Source organism: Scardinius erythrophthalmus, assembly GCF_964197995.2.
Source record: "Scardinius erythrophthalmus genome assembly, chromosome: 1".
In the NCBI taxonomy this organism is placed as follows: domain Eukaryota; kingdom Metazoa; phylum Chordata; class Actinopteri; order Cypriniformes; family Leuciscidae; genus Scardinius; species Scardinius erythrophthalmus.
The window spans coordinates 54,848,694-54,875,939 of record NC_138221.1 but is presented as its reverse complement, the minus strand read 5'-3'; the positions used below and the strand labels follow the sequence as shown (position 1 = coordinate 54,875,939).

The window sequence follows — 27,246 nt, the reverse complement described above, 5'->3', positions numbered from 1 at the left end:
AATGAAATGTACAGCATATGCATATTCAAAATTCTGTATTTTTGTGCAGTTGTGTAGCTGTGCAGTTCTCTTTTTCAGGCTAGTCGTGTATATGGCATAAGTGTGTGTTTGTGAGTGTTAAATCTGTTTTTCTTTTGCTCATTATCAGTGTAATACATCTCAGTGTCCTTCTCTTTAAACACACTTCCTAAATAATTCATGCCTACTCAACGCACACTGCCCACATTACCTATTCACTGGTCCTTCACTGTAAGACGACTGAGTTGTGATTCTTTAGCTCCTCTCTTCTCCTTCAAGTTTAAATCAAAACAGTCCTGAATTAAAAAGCACATGAATATGCTAATGTGTGTGCACAAAATAATATGAGCTAATCTGCATGTCTAACCGCAATAGCAAATTACTGCTTGATTTACTATCCACAGGAACAAATTAACATCTTCACTTGGGTAATTTGTGTCATTTTTCTAGACACAGATTTTGTCACTTCTTTAAACACTTAAGATGTGCAGTGCTGAGACATGGCTTTGGCCCTCAGCATGCAGCAATTTCTCTAAAACCCCTTCAGGTTTCATTTTGACCTTCTAAGCTGATTGTAATACTAACCTACATTCACTCATGCACAACTACAAACATTGAGCTCGTCCATACTGATGCAGTCAAAACTAATCATAACAGTAGTGGCTAATAAAGTTTTACTTTAGTGACTACTACAGTATTTTGGCAGAAACAATGATTACCATCGGGCCAGGATATATACGTTTGAGAGCACACGTACACAAACATTGACATGAAGCTCCATGCTTGTGTGCCTTGCCACTTGCTATATGCCTCATGCATTAGCCGTGACTTAATCGATAGGGAGAAGGGACAGTATAGGAAGTCAGGATGGAAAACGAGAGAAAGGAGAAAAAAAATGACAAAACAGTGAAGCAAGGTTGTTTATGTCTGAGGGCTGTGAAGCGAGAGGCCCTGTCTATAGCTTGCAGTGCTCAACGGAGATAGGCTAATTTGACGAGACAGGCTAAAAGGCTAACTCTCTGCTGTCAACTGTTGCTAACATGCTAACCCACTTCAACCTGAAAAAGAATAAAATAACCAGCGATTACAATACTGTTCCTAACTCTATGAGTCCATTTCATAGGCAGCTAATTTTTACCATGTCTTTGTGGCACAAAATGTCAATATAACACATTTTTACCATACAAACAAAACCAGACCAAACTGTCTGTTTCAAACTACAGTATATGCATCAGTACCTCTTCGCTTGAAATGTCTTGTATTGATTCTTTCAAACAGTGGCCTTGGGACACATACATTCATTTTTCATCATGACCAAGATTTGTACAGCCATAGCTTCCTCAAATCAACGCATGCATGTGCGTGCCTGCATGTGTGTGGCGTGATGCAAAAGTGTTGAGGGCATCCTCATGTCACACTTGATGACCCTCTGCTCCAGGTGTTTTACTCATTAAATCCTCTGAACTCTAAATATAGCAACTATAGTCTGTGACAAATACATTAGGTTTGTACACTGCATACTGTAGGGTATGTGAGTGTAGAAGCAACAGTAATAAACAAATCGTTTGCTTATTTGTCACAATGCTATGCTGTATTTTAGCCTCTATCTCTCTAACTGTTAATTTTTCCCGGCCCTTTTTCCCTGCAGATACTACAGCAAGGGATTACTACCCCAAGAGCTACCCTATGATGGATTACGCACACCGCCAATCCTCGCCTGCAACCTTCCAGCCCATTGCTTTCCACCCAAAAGATAAACCCTTCCTTCCGCCTCCAGACATCCATACTCCTTTGGCCATCACCATTACATCGGCCCAAGTCCCCAAGCACAAAATCTCCAAGACCAACACCCACCCACTCACCTCGAGCTCAGCCTTCAAAGTCTGGGACCCCAATAAGAGCCATGTCCAACATCAGGTCCCTCTCATGGCCCAGCCACCACTGTCCCAACCAAACAGTCGTCGCCAGGCCTTCACCAACAAGCGGCAGTTTAGCATTGAGACTCTTCCAGAGTTGTTCAACCAGCCTCTGGGGTACGGACAGTCTCCGCACCTTCACCCGAAACACAAGGGACTGCCCACGAACAGCAAAACGGAAGTGACAGTCTGAGGTGAAAGCCTAGAAAAGACGCAAACACAAGAAAGCATGATTTTGATTAGACATTGCAACTGGATGGACGTGAAAGCTTCTGCACATGTGCTTCAGTTATATTTATAGTATATTCCCTCCTTGTACATATTTTGGACTAGATTTATATGCACTGTACTATAATACAGAGAACCGAAGGGGAAAACGTTGCATGGTCTTGATTCTGATTCTCGGTGGGCCTTGAATCCCTGGTGATCCTACTTCCCCCTAAAATTCTGGATTTGTACTGCTGGCCTTCAGATGTCTCTTGTGGCCCAGACCCATGTGTCCAATAGCAAAGGGCAGGAGCCCTACAGCTCAGGAGCCTTCACACCCTTTCAGACAAGGCCATTGTGCTGTCAACTTCAGTCAACCAAGAGCTGCCACACAGTGAGTTATTATTCAGACAATTCTAGACCACTGAGGACAAAGAACAGCGAGGAAGCATAAGGAAGAGGACAGTGAAGAAACCAAGGTGTCCTGTGAGAGAGAAGGAGAGAGAAAGAGAGTTTCAACTGTTATGATGTCCAAGGGTTTGTTATTTCAGTCAATGGAAAAGGGTCTAGGTGAAATTGACAAAGTCCAATGTCCCTAGGACTTTTTATCTCAACACCTTCATCGAAGAATGCATTCCAGCACTTGTCTAGGGAGCGGAACGCCAACATCACTTCAAGTCATAGCTATTCTGGCTGCTTCTATTTCAATCTCTTTTTCGAGACAAGGTCAATGAGCAAGTCTCTATTACCGGAAGACCTCAAGAGAGACATTTCAGGGGACAAAAGTCGCCCGCAGAGATAAGGTGCCATAGTGACGGAGGAGCACACACCTAGGTAAACAAGTCCGGCAATGTCATAAGTAGCACTGCCAACTTCGCTAAAATGACCAATGTGTATTCTTTGCAATATCTGTCAAACAGCCTGTTTCCTCAGAATACTTCTGAATATAAATAATTACGCTTTTGGACCTAATAGCAAGAACCTATTTCACAGATAGTTTGGTGGCCAAATCTAGCATGTAGCAGCAATACCTACACCCTATTGTAGCATCCTAATGCACATGGCATGGAAAACCACTAAATCTGGAGGTGGGCATCGGTTTCAGAGTTTTAGGTGTCTCTGGAATTGTTCAAGAGACCAGGGAAAATGGTAGCAATACTAGGCCTATCCGTCCTCTCCTGCCTGGGGCCAAATGACTGATGGACACAGCTGTCAAACTCACTCACTCTCTGCTGTTCCAAGCTGTTCTCAGCCAGGCGTTTGGCTGCCACACTGCCACAGAACAGCAGGGGGCGCTGTAATTGATGATGGCCTGCTTCTAATACAGCAGATCCAAAAATATGTTCTCCAATACTGTCTGTAGACTCGTTTTTTCTTTGTCTGTCCTTTCTTTTTCATCCACACTGGATCTGAATGGAGATTTAGCACTCTTGCTCGAAGAAAAGCACGAGGCGACAATGACAGTTAATGTACAACACCAATTAATGGCGACAACGCCAATGACAGTTAATGTACAAGCCACCTAGGGACTATTTAAGTGTGTGAAATGTTCAGAGTTCAACGAAACTGCTGCTTGCAAATAAAATGGCAGTACTGCGAGAAGCAGAGATGGATTATTGAACTCTGAACGAGAACACTAGTTTGCATTATACTTATTGCAGTATACTTTACAGCAATTGGGCCTGTAATGAACTATAAAAAAGGACAAAAAAGAAAGAAATTCTCTCTCCATCTCTCTCTCTATTCTCACCAGATTCATTTTGGAGATAATTTCTACTTCTGGACAAACTCCAGGGACAGCAGCTCCATAAATATGACTGCAAGTACAGCTTGAGCATGTTCCTGGATGGCTATTTTCAACCGTTGAATTGATGCGAGGATGTATCAACATGCTCTCATGGGTCAGCATCGAGTCAAACTATCCTAAGCTACAGTGATGCTCTATTTTGTCTCGGTGGCAATGGCTCCAGAGTGGCATTGGGTTTCAGGGGCAAACCCTGGAGGACAGACACAGCTGTCAGACTCTCCTGGCACAGAGATGTCAAGCGATGCCAAGGTGAGCCAGCTACACAACCCTCTGCCTGAAATGGAGCCACTCTGTTGGCCAGGAGGTCATGAAGTCTGTCTTTGAGGAATGCAGCTGTCAATAAAACCACAGCGGCAATGTCTCTGGCTAGATCAGCTTAAAACCTGAAACAAATGAGGAATAACTTCCAGGAATAATCTTCGTACAAAACAATAAAGCACTGGATTGGTCAGGTTACTTCTTAATTCTGCAGGTTAAGGACTAAAAGTGAAATCATGTCTTACAAAGAAACACAAGGTGTAAATATCGGCTTCCGAATACCTTCAGTGTGAAGACTTGTTTCCAGTGGGTTTTTTAAACCACACAAATAAGCTGAATGACTGTTGTTTCTGATTTCTTCTCAACATAAAAGTGTTCTACCTGTGATGTGAATGCCACCGGGTAGCATTTTATCTTTAGCAATACATGATGTACTTTTTACTGTTTATGTACAATTTGCAATGTCGTTTTTTTGTACCGTAAGCGTAAATGGAATCAGAGTCGAGTCTGCCACAGTTGACAACCATTTGACGGAGATGAAGTGCTTCCGAATTTTAACACCCTTCTCACTTTCCTTACTAACTTAAATGATGTCTTGCCATATTTGAAGCTTGCGCTATATGTATAAAGCATATGCTTTATTTAATCATTTTTAAAAGATGTAATATAACCAATGCTTGAATGACATCTTAGTTGCCCGTCCAGAGACATGTAATATGTATATTAGAGAATCATTGTTCCCATTTGTTTGATGGCTCTATTCGTTTGGTGGTATGTTTGACCAATCTAATCTTATGCACTATTCTAATTTGTACCTTTTGTCTATGTATAATTAGGATGAATTTTACAAAGGGCTTTTAAAGAGATATGTGCTCATAACAGGAGTTGCCCGTGTTGAAAATGAAAAGGGTTTGTTTTTCCCAATGCAACGAGAGGGAGTACAGTTGCTTGTGTCAGAGTGGACAGAGTTTACTATGGTAAATTCTAGCAGATTTCAGACGCAAGGCTTTGCGAAAGTTATGTTCTGTTCAGCGATCAAAAGTTGAGGAAGTTTCTAGCTTTAACACACTCATGGGTTGTGTAATACCATCCATCGCAAAGCAAAAAATGTTCTCTCCTTAAGAAAACAGATATTTTCTTGTTTGAACCCAGAAAAGATATATGCAAAAATGTGTTAAGGACATATAAGAGCTTATTACAGGCATGAAAAAAAATAATAATAACTGCTCTAAGATTGAACTTACCAGCATTAAAGGAAATCCAAAGCCAGCTACAGCACTGCAGGTTGATCCTAATTAAAAGTCACTGGTTACATCATTGATAAAAAGAACGACATGAAGACTAATTAGGCTTGTCTGTTGACTTAAACAAGGTCCATTTTTTTTACCGCAACACTAGCTTTGAGAAATATCTCCTGTCACATTTGTTTTACATGTTTACTGATTATATACGCCCGTTTAGTCATACATCAGGGTTAAAAGAGCAAAAAGTTTAATGTATAAATATTATGTAAAAATGTATGTATTTGATGTGAATATAATGCAGCATTAGTTTACAACCTTTCACAAATACACACACACTCTAAAGCTGAGGATTTGACATTGTAAACACAGTGTTTTGTGCGCGTAAACTTTTCAAATGCTTTTCTGGGTGCAGCCAGGTGGCGTTACAACATGTCCTAACTAGGTGTGAAGCGACACGTTTCCAAGTAATTTATTCGTCCAAAATGCCATGCAAACCCTGCAACAGGGACAGCCTGGTTTCTGGAAGTAATATTTTCAAATGATATTTCAAAAAAGCATTGAACCAAACAAACAGCTCTGAGATAAATCATTCGATCAACATTTAAGCAAAAAAGTTTATGCATTTAAAAGTGGGAAAGAGAGACAAAAGTATAAGACTATACCTCACATTATTTGAAGCGATGAAGTTCTCAAACCAAGAAGCACTGCAAATGACGTAACAACATCAGCAATAATGGTACAATGTAAAATGATTCATTATCAAAGTCATTGATTATCAAAAATAGTATTGAGTATTAAGTTAGAATATTCAAACATAAAACTTTAATTATGCCATTGGCAGTGCTTTATGGGACCAATGGGGATTTTACTTACTCTAGCAAGCAGTATTTTGGACCAATAAGATTTTACCGTGGGCGGGGCTACCCAACACAATGCTATAACTGAAGTCATGCCTGGTTAGGGCACAGGTTCCCTTGCTGAGATAAATAGCTTTTCCTTCCATTAGCTCTATGTCATCAGCATTCATTCTCTTTTCCACTCATCGTAGCTTCCTCTTCTGACTCATCAAGGCTTAATGGACGTTCACACCGACTGTGATTAAATTGTTGGAGGTCAGAGTCTATCCTGCCTGTATTCTTAATGGTAGTCACCATATTACATGGTAGTTTATTTGCATAAAATTGCATACCTTAACTTTGTTGCATTAGGGGTTGTTGTCGCTCGTGTCACCCAGAAATTGTCAGCCCTCAATAAAAATGGCAAATGACTGTCAGTGTGAACGTCCAGTCACCATCTTTTGTCATCTTCAAAATGATGTAAATGTAGAGTACACACAGGACCTGTAGACAGGGGTGTAAGAAGTACTGAGAAAATATACTTTTGTATGGGTACTAAGACAACATTTTACATTAGCCTACAATATACTTGAGTGAAAGAGAAATATTCTACATTCACATTACTGTTCAAAAGTTTGGTCAGTAAGATTTTTTTTCCACTGCTTTCAACATTGAATATGTTTTACTATATTACGATTTTCAATCAAATAAATGTGGCTCGGTGAGCATAAGAGACTTCTTTTAAAAATAATTAGAAAACGTACCGAAATTATACCTTTGAACTGTGGCGTAATTGTACATAAAAGGATTGTTTCTAAGCTTTTGAAATCAATTAAATCATAATCAAACACTGCAACCTATTTAACCGTAGTTGTCTTCAATGTCTGAATATATAAGACTCTATAGGACACTGAACTGCATTTAGTGCTAAACTGAAATCAATATGTTGAAACGTAAACTCTGCATTGTGCAGATCGAACATGTTTGAGTCAAATTCATCTACAACAATGGTTACAATATATAGGCACATGTTGTGGTGATTGATGAGATGTCTTTTAACAAGGATGAATTACCATAATTTGACCAATTACAGTACATTTTACATTGATTTTACTGTTTTTTTCTTGATATGCCTTTTTGGCTAAATAAGGCAGACAAAATTATATTTTCTCATTAAAAGAAAAGAATTTGCACTTTAGTGATGAAGCACTCACATTTTTAAGTACCTTATACCCTTGCCTACAGGAACCTGTGCAGAAACTGATCTTCAAACTTCAACTACTGCACCATCTCACACTTGGACAGTTTCATTGATTATAATCTAGTTTTGTCGCATCACTCACTTGCAGTGCAGACCTGACATTACAGTAGTCTCTCTCTCCTTCCTGTTCTCTCTGTCACTGTCTCGTTTGTGTTTGTTCCCCCATCTCTCATCAGAACAGTGGGAGGCGTAAGTCTCAGCTGTCGGTGATATCTAAGTTAATATGGGTCTCCTGATGATAGAGAGAGAGAGAAATGGAGGATAATACAGTACATGATGATGAAGAACTGTGGGTGGAGAGAGGAGATCTGTCATCCTCTCCTCTCGTTTCCATGTATTCCATCTCTTTTGCTCGTCTAATGCCCCATTTCCATATCTGCCATGCCTTTTTTTTCTTAAGTCTGGTTGCACTTTGAGGAGATGTTGAATAATTCAGAGAAATAAAATTTACAGGATGGTGAAAGAGAGAGAGACAGTCAGAGAAACACTGCCGTAGAAAGCACATGAAAAACTGTGGCAATTCAAAAGTGAAGCTGAAATGCACCTATTTGAGTAGAACACAATTTATAGTCGTATAAGTGTGTAAGTTGTACGTATTAGAAGACATTTATGGACTGTTATAATGTCTGGGAAGGTTTGGCTTGACTTAAGGAATATCCAAGGTTCAAAACAAGCTTAAGACCCCATGAATTCGCTTGATTATCAATATGTTGTGCCCTGTGTTGACATTTTCTATTGAAACAGGAAGTTTAAGTGGGACACATTCAAATCTCACCCTTTTTTTAAAAGTAACCAACAGGAATGAAGGTATTAGAGGGCGGGACATTCTCATCCTACAGGTCTGATTGGACAAAAATCTGTTTAGTGTAGAATGAGTCATCAACAGTTCTGTCAGTCTAAGAAACTCTTAGATTTGTAGGAAACATTGAACGTTTTTTTTTTTGTTTGTTTATTGAAAGTTTGAATGTGCAATATGATATTTTTATCAACTTTTAGGAATACATTAGCCTATAGACTCTATAAGCTAAATGACATGGGCCTTCATGGGGTCTTGAAGATATCATCAAAAGCATCTGTTAGCTGCTGTCGATAACCATTGAAAATATAGTAATTACAACCTAAAACAATTGAATGCGCTTACAATGGAAGTCTATGGCATAAACATCACAATACACACCATCTCAAAAGTATAAATGCTAAACATAAAGATTATGTGTGTTAAAATGTTTGATAATATTGCTTACTAACCTTGTCTGTAAAGTGAGCTGCCAACAGACTTTAAACTTGTTTTGAGCTGGTATATTCCTTTAAAGATTTACAGAACATTGACTACTGAAATTGTCTAGTGATAAAAACTACAATTCCCATGATTCAATGCAACAATTACCAGGTAGAAAGATGTCTGTAAATGCTTTCTCTTAGGTCAGCATGAGAGCAACCTTATTCAATAAATAATGATTATTATTATGAAACCAATTTTTACTAAGCAATGAAATAACTGAACATATGGTAGAGAGGCAATTTGATGTTCAAGATACCAAGAGCAATGATGATGATGATGATAATGGCAACAGTAACCATGCTGACTCAACAGCAAAGATAACGGCAATTGTTTCTACAACATTAGATGCAATTTATAAGGTGCATACGGACATGGTCCAACTGATTTAATGGCTTTTTAAACATCTCTTTATAACAGAAACATTGTTAAGTGTTCTTTGTATAAACTTGTTTAAAAAATAAAAGGCAGAGTGAAACACTCCTCTGGGCTGAGTCTGGTTAATGATCACCGGGGGATCTATCTGGAATTTCTGGGAAGATCTACTAAAAAATAAATAAAAAAATCATGCAACATTTACTGAATAACAGAGTTTATACTGATAGACTAAACAAGCACTGAGGTTTTATGCAACACTGTGATGTTAACCACATGCTGCAAAGGAACCTGTAGCATTTGAATGGTCTCATTTAGCCTGACTTTCAGTTATGGACATAAAATCTGGTTCAGAATGCAGCATGTTTGGTCAAACACTTCCCACTTAGACAGGAAAAGGGTGTATGCTTGACATAATTTTTTCCATTAAGTTGAAGGAAACGTTAAATCGGAAATGGTAACACTTTACAATGAGGTTAAATTCTTTAACATTAGTTAATACATTCAGTATCATGACATGAACTAACAAAGTTAATAAATAGTATAAATTGTTAATGTTAAAGGTACACTATATGTAACTTTTGGCCCTAGCGGTTAAAAAAAAACTGCATGTATTTTGCAGAAGAACATAGTTTGGTTGTGCTTCAGCTCTGTGTGACTGTGCTCAAAAATATGTTTTTTTTTCTCATTACTAAAAGAAAAGTAGAGAAAGAGATTATCCTGCTGCATAAAACATTAGCTGAAGACATTACTGTAGCAATGTCCATAAATAGACACGGTACTTCCTTGAAAATAAATTCCAGCACAGCGCTACAACAACCATAATGAAATGACCCTTCACCTTACAATAAACTCTGTTAGACAGCTACATAATATGGCAAATTATCCGTTCAATAAAATACCTTACTCACCTGTTGAGTGATAAAAACAACATCTCCACGTCGCTTTTACAACATTTCAAATCCTTCAGTTCTCACCATCTCCGAAAAGTCAAGTCAATAGCCCCTTTCACACATACAGGCTAAATCCGAAAACGCCCCCTAAACCATCATTCACTAGTCCCCTAATACTGTTCACTTGAAGGAGTGAATAAAAGGAGTGAACAAATTCGGACAGCCGTTGAGCGTACACTCGTTATTGCAGTGCAATGTGGGATTGAATAAGTACACTCAATAATGCCCACTAAGGTTTCGGACACTACCACAAATGGCTGTCCCCTCAAATAACGCCCTATTTGATGGTATAGGGGGGCGATATCAGACATTTAAAGATCACTTCCGATGACTGACATACAGAATTTACCAGAATTTGGAGCTGATGTGTGAATGGTCAGAATGCCGTTGCTTGTGTGAACAGCATTTTTGTGTATTTACCGGTAAAGTCATTCTGGCAATTTTACGGTAATTTACCGGGATTGCTGTGTAAAAGGAGCTAATGTTGATTCTGGTTTTATTAAAAGCACCGTCACGTTTGATTTTGCCAGCAGACTCTCCTCTGTTCAGCGTTTTTTTTTTTTTACATGGGTGATTCACCGGTTCGAGAGTTAGTGGCAATAGCCAACAATACACTGTATGGGTCAAAATTATCGATTTTTCCTTTATGCTAAAAATCATTAGGATATGAAGTAAAGATCATGTTCCATGAAGATATTTTGTAAATTTCCTCATGTAAATATTTATTTTTGTGAATGAATGCAGCACAATCGCGAACATAAATGGACAACTTTAAAAGCGATTTTCTCAATGTTTCGATTTTTTTGCACCCTCAGATTCCAGATTTTCAAATAGTTGTATCTCGGCCAAATATTGTCCTATCCTAACAAACCATAAATCTATACCTTCTATCTCAATTTAAAAAAAATTACCCATGTGACTGGTTTTGTGGTCCAGGGTCACATATATGCATCAAAGTAGCTGGAGCAACATTATTTACAGATATGACAAGACACACACGGCCTGGTGAAGTACTTAATTTCCTACGCAACCCATCCTGCATGGTCAAAAATATAAACATTAATGCTGCGTTCCAGACAGCTCAGTATTTGAATATTTCTCACCTCATCCTTGGAAATAATATCTGGAACTCGACTCAAAGTCAGACATTCGACCTGCGAATTTGGGGTATATCAATTGATCAACCCCAACTGCAGCGAGACACGTCATTTGACGTCACTTCCAAGATGTCGGCAAGTCCTGCTTCCAATACATTTGACAGCAAATACCTCATAAACTGAGCTGTAGAAATGGTGTAAATAAGGAACAGGTGAATTTAGCCAGCTCTCAGCAGTTAAATATGCAATACACAGAAGATACGCTGGCATGCCTACTGTTTTTAGTAGACTGAGAAATAAATCATCTGGAAATAGGTAACCACAAAGCTGTCTATCACAGCAGTTTAATTGGAAAGAAACTCAAGGAACAAAGACATCTGGGATGCTTCTCAATTCTTATTTGTGCATCCTCATTTCCTTTCCTCGCGTCTCAGCTCCACCCCTGTAGGATGTGAGGGAAGGCTGCGAGGAAAGAAAATGAGGACGGAGGAATCGAATGAAAGCTTTTTTTATACATTGGAATACTTGATCACTCGAGCATCATTTCACTGCGTCATCAGCTGCGCTCAAAGGATCTGCCCTTATGTTGTTGAAGATTGTTTATTTAAGAAATTCATAATCAATAATAATGAATCAAGATACCCTGTTGATTAATTGGTTTATATAAACTGCAAAGGTAAAGTATAAATTAAAATGATTGTGAGCAAGGTGAAGGGGGAGGAGAATTTAGTTTAGTCGATAAAACTCTTCAGCATAGGATACACCTGTGTATCCTCGCTCATGACTCCTCTGGAAGCTTCCTCACTCCTCGATCCTCGACTCCTCGCAGTGAAATTCGAGAATTGAGATGTCCCTCAAGATGGCTGAGCTCGATCGGTTTCCGGGTCATAGGCTGGAGGACGGAGGAGCGAGGAGACAAAAGGGATATTGAGAAGCACCCCTTGACTCCTGCAATTTTTGCTCACATTCAGCTGAGCTGGCTGATTTTAAAATACAACTTCAGTTGGAAGTGCACTCCTGAAATAAACTATTTACAGTTGTTTCACAAACCTGACATTATTTCAAACAGACAAAAGTGACCAATTTGTCAAGATGTAAAACCATATGTGGTCTATAAAACCACATAACTCAAGCACATGGATGAGTTTACCAATTCAACAATTTAATTCAGATCTACTAACAATAAAGGGTGCAGCAGTAATGATGTATTTTTGTAGGCCAGTCTAGATTTTAGATTCACCCTGGTCCACACGACAAAAACCCAATAGGATTTTTCCATAGCATTTGGAATATTGCAGAAATATTAGCTATATATTATAATAGCTGTTTAATGAAGTAACAACATAATAGATAGGACAGAACAAGAATGGCTATTAATAATGTTTCATTGCGTCACTGTATTATGATATGAAAGGCTCCAAATACAGTGCTGCACAGAGCGCTTATGCGCATCCCGAGCGCAGAATGATGCGCTGGAAGCAACATGAGTCACAGCGCGCAGCGCGTCGAGTCTGCATTGAAAAGTTTAAAGCACAAAGAAAATACATATTGATGCGTAGTGTATTATACAGTATCTATCTATGCAATAGTCTATTCAGCCTTTACTTTTAACAGTTTTAAATTTCAGTTACTGTGCGCGTGAAGAACAAATAGTGCTCTGACTTTACTCCAGTGTTGTGATCTAACAGACACCCGGTAGAACATGATTAAGGTACAGCAATAAAGTCCAGCAAGATAAAGTTGTTTTATGCGAAACCATAGACCTTTATCTACAGTTCAAGTATAATAATAGTAACATTGAATCATCTTGGAGAGAGTTTCATCGTGTTAACTGACGTAACCGAACGCGACGCGCTGTTGGAACGCTGAATGAAGAATGATTGACAGCCGTAGCTGAGGGAAACGTTTATATGATCTTGAATTTAACGACTTAAATATTAATTTATATGTCACATTATACTATATAATGGCTTCAGAACACTTATAATATTGTGCACGAAAACTTATGGTGCTTAATCAGTGACGTGCGGTCTGGGTAGGCAAACTAGGCACTGCCTACCCTGCCAAAATTCAAAAATAAAATTGTTTATTAAATAATAAACTTGTATTTGTATTTTTACTGTTTATTCTTGTGATTTATATATGCAATATGTGTGTTATGATGACAAATGTAGCAGTTACGCATAATCAAATAAAAAACAAATCGTAGAATAAGCAGTGCTTTTACTGTCCATTCATTGCAGACGGCAAGCGAAAAACCCATGTTGCGCATGCGCACTTCGATCCTGTATTCTTTAACATGTACGTAAAAAAGCACAACTCTGCTGTGCCTTTGGACGTAAATATGGTATGCCCGTAACATCTCCGTAACATATCAGACATGGACCAATTAAAATCGAGATATTACTGGACATTTGCGCAGCTAACGTCATTAACGTTACACCACAGCTAGCCTACATGCCTAATCCCCGCGCCAAATTCAAAGCCAAAATGACAGCACCGGAGTTAAAAGGCCGTCATCACAGAGTTTAATGTTTTAAATTGAGAACCAGAGACTTTGCAAACTGAAGGCCCGTAAAGACGAGTTTTACAAAGCTGTGATCGACGTCTTCCCGAGGAAAGGGCGGCGGATGAATTTTATGTAGGCTACAAATAATCTACCGATTGGTGAGTCAAAAACTATTTTGGGCTTAATATTGAATTGATAAATATGGTTGAATTAATGCAAGCCATTTGCCTTCATATTCAATTGAGCAGTGTGTGATTTTACTTTTACTTTTGGCCGTTGTGCAACAATAAGGATTAATAATGGTTGCATTCTAATGCTGGAGTGGACATAAACTACTGTTACCGGTGTGTGCCTGTGTGCTGCGCTTGTGTGTGTGTGACGTGCGTGTGTGTGTGTGTGTGTGTGTGTGTGTGTGAGACGTGTGTGTGTGACAGAGAGAGAGAGAGATACATCCTGATTTGTACATTTCTTGATATGCCGCGCTTGTGCGTAACGTTTACTGTTATTATGTATTATTAGCCTAAACAATAAATCAGGTAATCTGGCTTTCATAACTCAGTGCCTAGCCTCTTTAAGACATCACCGCACGTCACTGTGCTTAATAATGTTTGTGTGCCTTTTGTGGGGCTTAACAATAACACAGAATAGTATACGCACAATATCGGATTTGGATCGGCCTCGTCTGACCGATACCCGATCCGGCAAAAATGGCAGTATCGGAGCCGATACCGATACTGAGTATCGGATCGGTGCATCCCTAGTATCAACCATCCCATCACTAGTGATCGTACGTGTCAAAGGGTTAAAAAACAAACAAAAAAAACATTGACTTCAGGATGATGGATCCATGCTAATGCTAACTCGTTTCCGAAGTTTGGCCTACAAAAATACATAATTCCTGCAGCTCTCTATGTTAGCATGAGGTAGGCCTAATATGAGCCAAGTCAGTGACATTTATGACTACTTGAAATGCATTACCCGCAACACTGCCATTAAAATACAACATTTGAGAAGTTTGGGCCAGCTGACATCTCTAAGAGGGTGCTCTTGTTCAGTAGCCCATTTCCTGAAGTAAAGCAATTCAAAACCAATGAAATGTCATTATGTGCAGTGTGTGTGTGCTGAGAAAATCAAAATAAAAAAAACATCATTATCTCTGAGGGATTAACAGCCTAAATGAATGATTTACCCTGCCATTAATGATTTCACACCAGCTTCAGCACATCAAGACATGGCATCAAACCTCAGTGTGTTCTACCTGCAGATCCTAAAAGATAAGTGGCGTCAGACGTGTCTCATCCTTGCTTGATGTTTGACGTACTGTACTTCTGAACATCTGTCGCTCATTCTTGGCTTGTATGGAGAAATACACATGCAATATCTACAACAACACCTGCAGAACAAAACCAAAAGCAATAAACAGACACAAAAGCTTTTCCTTGAGCTTCTTCTTTTGGCAAAATGCTAAGTCATCATCGCATGTATCTTTTGCTGAGAAGACAATCCCAGAATGCATTGCAAAAAACTCATCAAAGATGGCAGACGAATTGGGAGAACAGAAGTCTGGTATAGATTTTATTTAGTACCAAGAATTATGCATAGTTAATTCTAAAAAAACCAAAACAATATTTTACCCAATGTTTGCAATATGTATTTGTATGCTTATTAGAGTAGAATAACTATTACTGTTGCTTTTTTATTTTGTGGAATGAATTAATATGCTACTATTAGTTAGCAAGGATGGATTTAATTGATCAAAAGTGATAAAAAGTGATAAAAAAGAAGTATGATTTCAGTAAAATAAGTTAACACTGGTCTTTTGAACTTTATATTAATCAAAAGAAGCCTAAAATTATCAGAGTTTTCTTAAAAATTTTAACCCACACAACAGTTTTCAAAATCAATAATGATAAATGTTTTTTGAGCAGCAAATCAGCATATTAGAATGATTTCATAAGGATCATGTCACACTGAAAAATTCAACTTTGCCATCACAGGAATAAATGACATTTTATAACATAAAACAGTTATTTATATATATATATATATATATATATATATATATATATATATATATATATATATATACACAAACACACATAAACCACTTGTCCTCAATGTCCCGAATAACATTTTCAAAAACATTTAAAAAAATTCATACCAACCCAAAACTTTGAAACAGTAGTGTAAAAGTATGTTACAGGTAAGTGTGTTTATGTGATAAATAAATGTCTAAAATGGGTCATGCCTCTCTCACACTGCAGCAAGACGGGACTTAAACACTGAGAGAGACAGAGAGATGATGAAATAATCGGGAAGGATTGCTGAAAGAAAAGGATGAAAACTGTGTACAAAAGAAATAAAAGCTTTCTAGAGCAAAACTTTTTTTTTTTTTAAATCAATAGAAAAGGAAACAACAGGGAGAGACACTATAAAGAGAGCAAGCACACACTTTTGTTCCTGTATATTTATGTCTATGGAGAATGCAGGCCATTTCACAATTACACTCCTAGTCAGACACACAAACATACACACACACTGCTCCTGCAAACCCCCAACCCTTTTTGTTACACACACAATTAAAACACAGAGTCAGCTCCAGCTCCATCAATCACTTGTGTGAGAGCGAGAAGAGGGTGGACACATGACACTAGTCACACGGAAGATAAATGTTGGACTCTACAGAACACGGTCATGGCAAGCACATGTTCCAAGCTCTATATCTGCATGTGTTCTAGAACTTCAACCTGTCAATCACAGCGTTACTGTCACAGGACACAAGGAGGTTTGTAACACCTTGGAAGGGTTGCACTAGTCATAAAGTCTTTCCTAAATTGGGATGTAAAGTTCACACTTAGAGCTTAGTGACTAATTTGTTTTTAACTAACTCTGCTTTTAATTTGGTTGCACCATTTGTTCAAAGTTTTGATGAAAAGGTCGCAACAGATCATTTCTTCTGTATTTTGACGTGCATCTGAGTGAAACACATGATCGAAGAAGAAAAAGGGACTTGGTTCTATGCATCAGTTGATGAACGGATGGAGGCAGATCTGAATGCGAGCTTTTAATTGTTTGTAAGGAAGGGGCAGAGTTTAAGAAGAATAAGTAGGAGATTAACTTTAAAAAAGGGCAAATTTAGGTAGATTTTTCCTGGTATGGTCATAAATCTCACCATAAAGTATGGGTAACACTTAATTTTACAGTGTCATTGTTGTGTAGTTACTGTAGTAATAAGTAGGCTATAAATTATGCATAATTATTACATGCAACTAAACCAAACCAAAGCCTAAACCATATAACAATTAGGCTATGTATTTAATTAATATTACGTAGTACTTAAAGGGATGGTTTGGAGTAAAATCAACCTAGGGTCCTTTGCACCATGACCTCGAGCCAAACACCCCCCAGAAGCCTTTTTTCCCTTGGTTCATATTAAAGTTAGAGCTTATTTAGAGAAATCTAAATGTGAAGAGCATGTGAAGAACCAGTGGTCAAAATTCATCTTTACCACGATATCACAGCAGTATAATCCTAAACTTTTGCCGTGTTCCCTTTATTTCACTGACGACTGCTTCTCAAATCTCGGAGTTCAATGTAGGATTCGTAAACCGCTTGCTCTTGAAAGATGGTGTTCAAAATACTTAGTTTTGAGTTTTATATTGTGTAACGTTAGGTCTCCTGCTAACTGGCTAACTCACGTTATCACTGTCTTACTGAAATACTTCTTCTAGTGAAAATCAGTCACGCAACCAAAACTTTTGATGCAACACACATAGACATCCATTCACCAACTAGAGTTTCAGACAAATTGGTCCTGATTTGCTGTATTCCCAGTTCATTTCAAACTCAAAACACACCTTAAACATTCATAAACGTCAAAAGCTTTCTTTGGTCTTCAAGCACCCTTGATAAATGACCTTAGGTCTAAAAGTCATGAGAAAGCACCACTGAAACCTGCACTACCGCTAACGATGAGATGCAAGACACCCGTAGTTTCTTTCGTCCATCAGGTTTTGACCTCCTCAGCTCAACTCCCTTATTGTGTTGACTAAATTAAATATGATGCTCTGTATATTGAGCAATACAATGACAAGCCCTTCCGTCCGCACGAGCCATTATTTAATTAATTTGGGTCGTTAAGAGAGCTAGGGGCTGTCTGGGAAAGGGGTTGGGTCAGCAGTCCATTACGACTGATAGATTTCTGCATCTCGGTAAATTGATTAAACAATGTGATGAATGGACACTGAAACACTCAGCCAGGAGGAGAACACACGGACAGGGGCGATGATGTCATCGAGGAGGGCGTGGAACATGGGAACAGACTGTTCTGTTACAATTTGAGAATCCTGGCAGGATGCAGTTGAACATTATGCAACAGACGTGCAGTCTAGAATCGTTCATCCTAAGGTCAAGATACTCTCTAATGGGTTCATCAGAGGTGCATTCGACGCCAGGGTGTGAATTAGTAATTTACGAGCAGGGGAGGTGCTCTTACACAGATCTCACCAGAGGACGGTTATGAATTTGTAATCATGCCCGCACCATCTAATCCAACAAGCTGCCTGTAAACACAAGGTTCACTGAACATGGATGAAATAGAGCAAATGTTCTGATTGAGAGTAGGGCTGGGTGATATGGCCAAAAAAAAAAAAAAAAAATCACGATAATTTTTTTTTATATCAGTCGATATCGATAATTATCACGATAAAAGTTAAATCTTTATTTCTTTCAAGTTTAAAGGCAGATTTTTTTCAGACTTCTCCTAAGTGAAAGTTGTAGAAACCAGAGCGTTAACTGTGGTTTTAAACTACTCTTTATTGTCAGAACATATCATGACAAAAACTCTTGCCAAAACAGGTGAACATTTCACAAATCTGAGGTAGAACATTCAAACATTTGTCATTTTTCCTTAACAAAATAAATATCTTTATTGGACAATTAATTTCTTAGTTTTTGCATGTGCTAATTTTTATTTGGTAAAATGTAATATTCTGACTGTTTGAGTTTTATTAAACTTAACCATTGGTCATCCAGTATCATGCATTTAGATCATGATAACCACAGATGAAACCAGGCATAGCCTGTAGCACCTCTATCATGGCAAAATGTAACTTTATGGTTTCTATGGTATTTGTATGAAAAACCTTAGCCTAAATACATTATTAAATACTGTAATGATATTCCATTAGTCCTTTAATACATTGTCTACATTAATAATATAATACAATTCAATATGTATATCCCACATTTCATGGTGCGGTTAATATTACTAGGCTAACGTTACAGTAAATCCATGGTAAATTATGGGAATGTGTAGACGGAAAAGCCTTCTGCGCACAGTGTTTCTCCTGTTTGTCAGCGCTGTTTCATCTGCCTTTAAACTGGTTTAAATCACTGAGACATTTGTGTTCTTCGCTGAACTCAAGCGCTTCTCACTGGATCTCGTGACGAGACCGATCAGAGTAAACGCATCTCCTCTAGTGAGCTCGCGCTCGCTGCCGTTTGGACTTTGAGCCGAGCGAATAAATGGTCCGTGTGGTGCGCGGTTCAAATGAGTTTCGTTCCGCTTTTGGCGCATAAACATTATCGAACATTTATCGAACTCTTGATATCGTTTTATCGAGAAAAATTATATCGCGATAATTATCGTTATCGTTTTATCGCCCCGCCCTAATCGAGAGTCTGGTTTAACACTTAAAAAAATAAGGCATCATGAGTGCAGCAAACCTCCACAGCAAGAATAAAATAAAAAATCTATTCTGTGTTGCATTATGTTAAGTGGCAAAAGTTCAAATTTTTAACCACACGGAGGTTTAAATTCAATTGCATTGAACTGTGGGATATTTTGATGAACAAATTCTGATGAACGTAGGGGTCTTTCGGGAATAATATGTAGGCCTATAGAAATATACAAAATACGGATGTACAAAACTTTAGCCTAGTTGATGGGTTGTCTGAACAACCAGTAAACCAAGACAATCTTAAAGGAATAGTTCACCAAAAAGAATAACTTCTGTCATCATTTACTCACCAACATGTCATTCCAAATCTGATGACTTTATGTCTTCCATATGTGACCCTAAAGGAGAAATGTTATGGTTAAGCCAATAGTATTGAAAGTCAAGGGGGGGTCAGGGCTGTACGCTCCAAAAATACTTTGTCTACGCAACTCATGCAGTAAATTTCAAGTCTTCTGTACAATAGCCTTGTGATTAGATGTAATCATTGTTTGCTTACTTGCTCATATTTGGGTGAACTGTCTCGTTAAGGAAGCCCGGTTTACGGTAGCGTTCACCAAACACGTTTGTAAGAAGGAATATATGGATGTCCCATGCAAATTGACCATTCTGACCCAACCCTACTGCATACTTTTTACCCCAACCACAATAATAACAATATTTTTTTTTTTTTTACCAAGACTGCCCTTTCCGCCCCGGAAAGCACAAAATACATTTATTTTTATTTGTAACATTAATTTTCCAAAAACAAAACCAAAAAATCTTAAAGATCTTAAGCCCTGAGAGGCTCCAAAGCCCCACAAAATGAACACATTCAGCCAGTGAAGCATTGAGGAGTTTGATTCTCCAGCATACAGCAGGGTAAGGTGGACTGAGGACCATGTGGACATGAAGTTCAATTTGGGCTCAACCACAGGAAGCACCAGCCAAAACTCTGTAAGTGCAATTTCAAACAGATGGAGAGCGTGAATACTGCGGACAGTAATGCTGTTCCCACAAACGACGTCACACACACGCACACACCACAATTCATTCCTGAGCTCATGTACAATATGCAGAAACGCTGGAAAATTGCACATTCAAGCAATGCATAAAGGGAATAACAGTAATAATATAAGTGTGTTTGAGGGTCCTTGAAATTTGAATGTTGCTTATTGATAAAATGTGGTTATGCCTTGTTTATATGCGATTAGAATCCTCTATACACAAAAATATATACATTCAAATCATCTTAGAAACATTCATTATCTCTTAGGCTCATATTCCTTTATCAAAACTTCAGCCTATAGACAGAAGTATTGATAAAATACAGTGCAGTGCAGTACAGTACAGTACGCTGTGTACTGTGATAGGCATATACAGTTCATATACAATGCAGAATATTTACAGTAAAACATTTAAAAATTCTCATTCAGAGCTATAGGTTGGACGTAATGTTTTTGAAAGGTACAGGCATGTTCGATTTTTAAGAATGTTAACATTAAATTAAAATGCAGCTTCATGTAATAAAGTAATTTCCCAGCACACACCGAGTCTTGTATATAACATGCACAGAATTATTTTCTGGGTCTAAAATGTATGAAGCAGTAAGACCTCTTTTAAGCTTGCTAAAATGTAATGATGAATTTGTTTTGAACTGTATTTAGGTGATTATTGATAATGTAAACCTGGCAAGGAAAAGGAATAATAAGGCTAATATTTTTTTAGGAATTGTACTCTTAACTTCAGAACTCAATATGTTAAGCACTCTGGGAATTATTTTGTACTAATAACTTAAGAAATAAAAACTCATCGGGTAGCAATGCTAGCAAATGCTAACAGGCTAGCAAAAACAAAGTATGAATGGCTTGTCTTACCATATTGAAAAATATAACTAAAGTAGAATAGTCCCTTTGTATTATAATTCAGTCAAATTTTGAATAGCTTACTGGCTATCTATATAGCCATAAAATAATATTTTTGGCACCTGTACAAAATGTTTAAAAGATAATGTTGTGAATAGAGATACACGCATGTTGAGTCTTTTGTCCTATTGAATAATAATAATAATAATATATAATACTTATACATATACATAATATTAATAATAGTTAGTTAATAATAATACCACCGTTAAAAAAATTATACAATCAAGAAGTCATGGCAACATATGTTTTTTTCGTCAACTCGTCAAAATACTTTAAAGATTCAACTCGATTTTTAAGTCAGTTTGACAATTTAAATGAGTTGAAATGACTTGTAACGCCAACTTGATTGTTTAAAAATAAGGCGTAGGTAGAAATTTCTACGGTGCAATAATAATAATAGTAATAATAATAATAACAAGTATTATTAGAAGTAGTAGTTATAGCAGTATTACTAAAATGCTTATGCTAACATACAAATGTAAATGCTATCAAAATGTTACGAAATCTGTTGGCTTATAGGGTTATAGCATATGCTATCATTTTTTTTAGCAACATTAGTTTAATACTATTAATGGTAATATCCAGGTGAATATTCTGTAGCTACTGAGTTTTCAATGACCAGTATGCATAAGTCGACCAGTTTTATTTGGTAAAGCAAATAGTTCACCCAAAAATTTTTATGTTGTCGTCATTAACTCACCATCAAGTTGTTCCAAACCTGTATGAGTTTCTTCTTTTGAACACAAGAAAAGATATTTTGAAGAATGTTGTTAATCAAACAGTTGACATTAGCCATTGACTTCCATGGCATTTTTCTTTTGTTTTTTTTGGCTACCGTCAACTGTCTGGTTACCAACACTCTTCAAAATATCTTCTCTTGTGTTCAACAGAAGAAACTCATACAGGTTTGGAACAACTTGAGGGTGAGTAAATGGAATTTTAATTTTTACATTTTTGGGTGAACTGTCACTTTAAAGAGGCAAAAACTGGATATATTGCTTGTCTGTATGTCTACTTCCATAAGCACACGTATGTCACCAAAACATTTTGAGCAAATGCATCATTTAGAAAGCATCTTGTTTTAAGTGTCATATAATTATAAGAGCAATTCACATATTTCAATTGATAAAAACATAAAAAACATCTTATTCTTCTTGTTTCCAAATTTGGAAAGTTTTAGAAATGTGTTTCAAATAAGAAAATGCTCAAAAAAAGTGCTTCTGGATTAAAAAAAAAAAAAAAAAAATCTGTCAGATTGACTGCTCAGTGACATACGTGTGTTATGAGGGGTGTGAGCGTTTGTACAAGGGGAGGTGAGGGATAAAGTCCTTCAAAATGTAACATGATCCAAGTTAAATTAGTATTACGAGAATCCAAACTTGTTGAATCCAAATTGAAAAAGTCACTGGTGGAAACTAAAATAAAAGCTGCTGTACTGTGCGAAGGAAGCCAATCCACTACAAGCTGGACCAATTCAGATCAGAAGTGTCCAGAAAGTCTGCAGAAAATAAGCTGGAGGAGTCGTGTCCATTCATATGTACCATCCCTGGCTCCTCCCCTTCAGCCCCGCCCATTCCGAGCTCCATCCAATCCATAGGATCGGGGGCGGAGTCTACCAAACCTGAGGCCGAGTGATTGGAAAAGCTCATGTCACACGTATCCATTGGGGAACGTGGGTGGTCTAGGATACTCGGTGTGCTGAGCATTTGGTTGTGTAGGTCGACGATTAGCGTTGTCGGTCCTCCTGGCTCCAATCCCAGCAAAGGTTTGCCAGTAGTGCTTTCCAGGAAATCTTCAAGACGCCCACCTCCTGTGCCACAAATGCCGTGAGCCTTAATGGAAGGAGGTTGAGATTCTAAAATCAAATTTTTGACGGGCAGATCAGAGGGAGGGGAAAGACAGAGAGGGAAGGAGCTCGAGAAAAGGGGCGTGTTTGGCCGAAGCCTTTCGAGAACAGGATCAGGGGCGGCTTTGAAATTCTCAGAGATTTCTGTAGGATGCAGGAAACAAAGCATGAATGTGAGCAACTATACACTTTTCTCATCTAAATTACTTCGGATGACAGTAAATATGAAAAGAAATCGTCAAAAATCACCTCCACGCTGAATTAGGATGTCAAACAGGTCGTCAACCTGCTGATGGCAGCCATTCTCCTGCAAGAACACCAACGTCATTAAATATGCCAACATGGAGAGCCATCGGGATTTCGTTCAGTAATCAGAATTGGGATTTGCTCCCCAAAATCCATTAAATCATTCAGTAAACAAATTAAATGGGAAAACTGTTCAAAATCAGCACCAAGTGATGACAAATCATGGATTTACAAATTAACGGTCAGAAAAATGTATATGAAAAGAAAGCAAACTCACAGAGGAACAACAGAAATTTGACAGAAGATGGAAGAGAGATGGAGTACAAGACAGTACCTGATGGCAAAGAGCTATGGGTGAACACAAGTTGGAGGGAGAGAGCAAAGCATGCTGGTCCAAACACATCTTCTCCTGACAGACAAACATGGATGCATATTACAGGATTCGTTCTGTCATTATTAACTCACCCACATGTTATTCCACGTAATTTTTCCATGGAACACTAACATACATTTTCACAAGGTCATCTCCATAAACAAGTTTACAGGACAAAAACACCAAAACATGACATTTGCACCATAAGAGTAGACCATTTAACTTATTGGGCCCTATCTTGCACCCAGCGCAATTGACTTTGTACACCGACGCATGTATCATTCCTATTTTGCACCCGCGCAAAGCGCGCTTTTCCCTCCACAGGAGCACGTCGCTAAACTAGGGAATGAACTTGCGCTCCCTGGGCGGTTCAGCGCAAAAGAGGCGTGTTCCGGCGCAAACGTTCCTTCATGCTATTTTGCAGGTTTAGAAAACAATTGCGCCACTAACCAGGAAAAAATAGTTTAAAGTCAGTGGCGCGTTGCGCGTGTTATTCAGATGCTATTTTAAGGGCGCATGCTTGGCCATAATCAATGTAGCGTGTGCACAACGCGCATACACTTTGATTCTCTCATCTACACAGAAGCAGCAGTTTTCATTTTTTCCAAATCATACATTATTACGATAGATAGATAGATAGATAGATAGATAGATAGACAATTTATTATAAAAGTATACATCTAGCTTACACATTTACCCAAATTATCATACGCCTTTTTAACCAAAGTTAATTTGGGTGGGTTTCTCCATCCCCAACGTCCCTGACGAGAGCGTTGCTCTCCTCGGCTGTGAACCGCTCCTGGCGCGCGCCTGGCAAATCCGCTGTTATAATAGGAATCCGCTTTAGAACAAGTGCGCCTGCTCTTAAAGGGAATATGAGATGACGCTCTGATTGGTTTATTTCACGTTACGCCCAAACCACACCTATGAATAATGAAGCTACTTCAGACCAACCCATTTTAGATTTGCGCCGGGCGCGAGAGTCATTTATCCCGCCGGGAAAATAGCAACAGCGCCAAGACCCGCCCACAAAGTTACTTGCGCTTTGACACTTGCGTTTCAGATCGTTAAAATAGGGCCCATTGTCTTCTTGTAATATATGATAGCTTTACTTGTAATAGTCGATATGACTTTAACATGTTATTGAACCACATTTGTGGTGCTTATTTGTTGTTTTTGTAGATTGACAGATATGTTCACCATTGAAAAATGAAAAAGAATTTGCATTAAAGTTGTCCTTTTGTGCTCCACATAAAAAAATTAAAGCATACATGTTCGGAACGACATGAGGGTGATGAAATGACAGTGTGGTGAGAAGAGATAGAGGTACAAAAGACAGTTTGGTAATACAAAATGACTCTTAATGTGGTTAAAAGAGAGTTTAGAGTAAGATTATGTAGAGTTGGTGAGGTACATGATGCCATGCCAAACTACCAAAATAGTTAACATACATGTTGCAATAAAGGTCTAAAGATGTTGCCACAATCAAGGTGAGCTCTATTTATATCACAGACCTTTAAATCTGTACTCCACTAACAGAATCTGTGCCTTATAGCAGTCTAGACACAACTGAAAATCGACTGAAGTTCCTATTAGAATTCCTGCCTCGTACGACACAGATTTAGTTATTTACTTGTAGAAAAGAGTCTTGCTGGCCCCAAGACAGTCTTTACATAGAGTACAGACACAAACATAAGCTCTGCTCCAAAAACCCGTTTTTGAAACTCTTTCCAACTTTACACAGTCAACCATTCTTAATCTTAGGTGTTCTGAGATCTCTTTTTCTCAAGGCATGCTTTACATGAGGCAATGCTTCTTGTAAAGAGCAAACTCAAAAACTATTCTTTTTCTTTTTGGATTGAACTCCAGGATAGCTGATGCGATGCTACATTCGAATTTGGTTAGAATAACATGTATATTAGAAGGCATCATAATGTAAAAGGCATCTATAGATGGCCATCAAATTAGGTTTTGGAACAGATCTTTAGTACGTACACAAACAAAACACTTACATTGTTGTTGTTGTTGTTGGGAGATGAGGGGACGGGCTCCATGTCGTTCATGGACTCCACTGGAGAGAAGAACGGTTGGAGCTTGTATGGTGCTGAGATTGATGTAAAGCTTGATGTTTTGTAATTGGTCGTCACGTTTAGGTCTGGCTTTAGTGCCTGTCAAAGTAAAAACATGCATCTCAATTAGTCCCAGTGTTAATGGGCTAATAGCCCGTGCATGCAGCCCTCATTTGAACACCAGTGACAGTGATTAGTCATTAACATTTTAATAAGCGAGTTTAAAAGCCTCATAATTGTGTTCAATGACTTGTCAAGAATAAGTGATGCTGCTTTATACATATCATTAATTTATATGAAGGAAAGATGGTCATTTTCTGCAAAAGTCCTTCCCTATTAGCTATCATAGACTCTCAATTACACTGACAGCTTAAAGAAGGAAGGCTATATTCAGAATAGCATACTAGTACACTACTCATACAGTACTATTTTAGGGGTATGAAACAAATACACTGTGTGCAGTATTCATATTTTCTATATGTATATAATTCCCCTATTAACATTTGTGAAAACATGCAGTATATAATCAGAGCACAATGCACAGTATTCTGTATCCCACAATGCAAAGCGCATTGTGACTTGACCTGGCATGTGGTGATTGAACTAGAAGTAATATCATCTGTGACTTATATTTGTTTAATTTCATTGATCAGACTGACTAAAGTTAACATTTTTGCACAAAATCATGTGATCATGTAAGAATTCTGTATTCAAAAAGTATTGTTTCACATACTAATTTTTTTTTTTTAAACACAATGTGTATAGTGTGCAGTATTCAGTAGTACTTCATTCCAAATAGTACAATGAATAAAAAAGTGGTTTTGAACAAACCTTTTTGATTGGCTGTTTCAAAATGACAGTTTGTATGGGCTGTTCAGATTGAGTGTTATTGTTATGCAATTCAGTCACTGATTGGTTGGGAAATGTTGTGGATGTAGACTGTAGTCTCTGAAAATGACATAAACCTCAATGATTACATAATAAATGTATAGACTTTGACAGCTTTAAGCACTGAGGCTCAACTCCATGAGTATTACCTGTAGTTTGATCTGATTGGTTACTTTGCCCTGGGGGCGGCGGCCTCTGGCTGGTGCATCTGTGTTTTGATTTGACAGTGTTAGCAGGAACTGGTTGCCATTACTGTCGGTCACTATCGCGGGGGTGGAGTTTGGGTTAAGTCCGTCCACTGGGAATGAAGAAACAGGACTTGACTGCTGGTTGGTAAGTGCTTGAGGCAACTGCTGGAAAAATAGAAAAGACAGAAGGATAGTTAAAAACGTGAGATGCTCCACGATTTTGCATTACAA

General features: G+C 38.1%; 2 protein-coding genes across 12 annotated transcripts in view; one reads left to right on the top strand and one right to left on the bottom strand.

Annotated features, from left to right (window-relative positions):
- LOC308697914 (protein shisa-9) overlaps positions 1–5,409 on the top strand; it is an 87,551-nt gene extending 82,142 nt beyond the window's left edge. The window contains exon 4 of one of the 2 annotated variants that reach the window (XM_081377602.1): positions 1,667–5,409. In XM_081377602.1, the coding sequence (XP_081233728.1) occupies positions 1,667–2,127 (461 nt within the window). In that variant the 3' untranslated portion in view covers positions 2,128–5,409. The remainder of the gene's footprint in view (positions 1–1,666) is intronic. The other variant, XM_081377603.1, reaches the window with a different exon arrangement.
- Positions 5,410–15,878: 10,469 nt separating this feature from the next.
- Positions 15,879–27,246, bottom strand: part of mrtfaa (myocardin related transcription factor Aa) — a gene marked incomplete at its 5' end in the record, with an annotated part of 56,834 nt that continues 45,466 nt past the window's right edge. For 5 of the 10 annotated variants that reach the window (XM_081377500.1, XM_081377501.1, XM_081377496.1 and 2 more), the window contains 6 exons: positions 15,879–23,395; positions 23,501–23,558; positions 23,775–23,906; positions 25,883–26,038; positions 26,771–26,887; positions 26,977–27,180. In XM_081377500.1, the coding sequence (XP_081233626.1) occupies positions 22,863–23,395; positions 23,501–23,558; positions 23,775–23,906; positions 25,883–26,038; positions 26,771–26,887; positions 26,977–27,180 (1,200 nt within the window). In that variant the 3' untranslated portion in view covers positions 15,879–22,862. The remainder of the gene's footprint in view (positions 23,396–23,500; positions 23,559–23,774; positions 23,907–25,882; positions 26,039–26,770; positions 26,888–26,976; positions 27,181–27,246) is intronic. The other 5 variants (XM_081377499.1, XM_081377502.1, XM_081377498.1 and 2 more) reach the window with 5 other exon arrangements.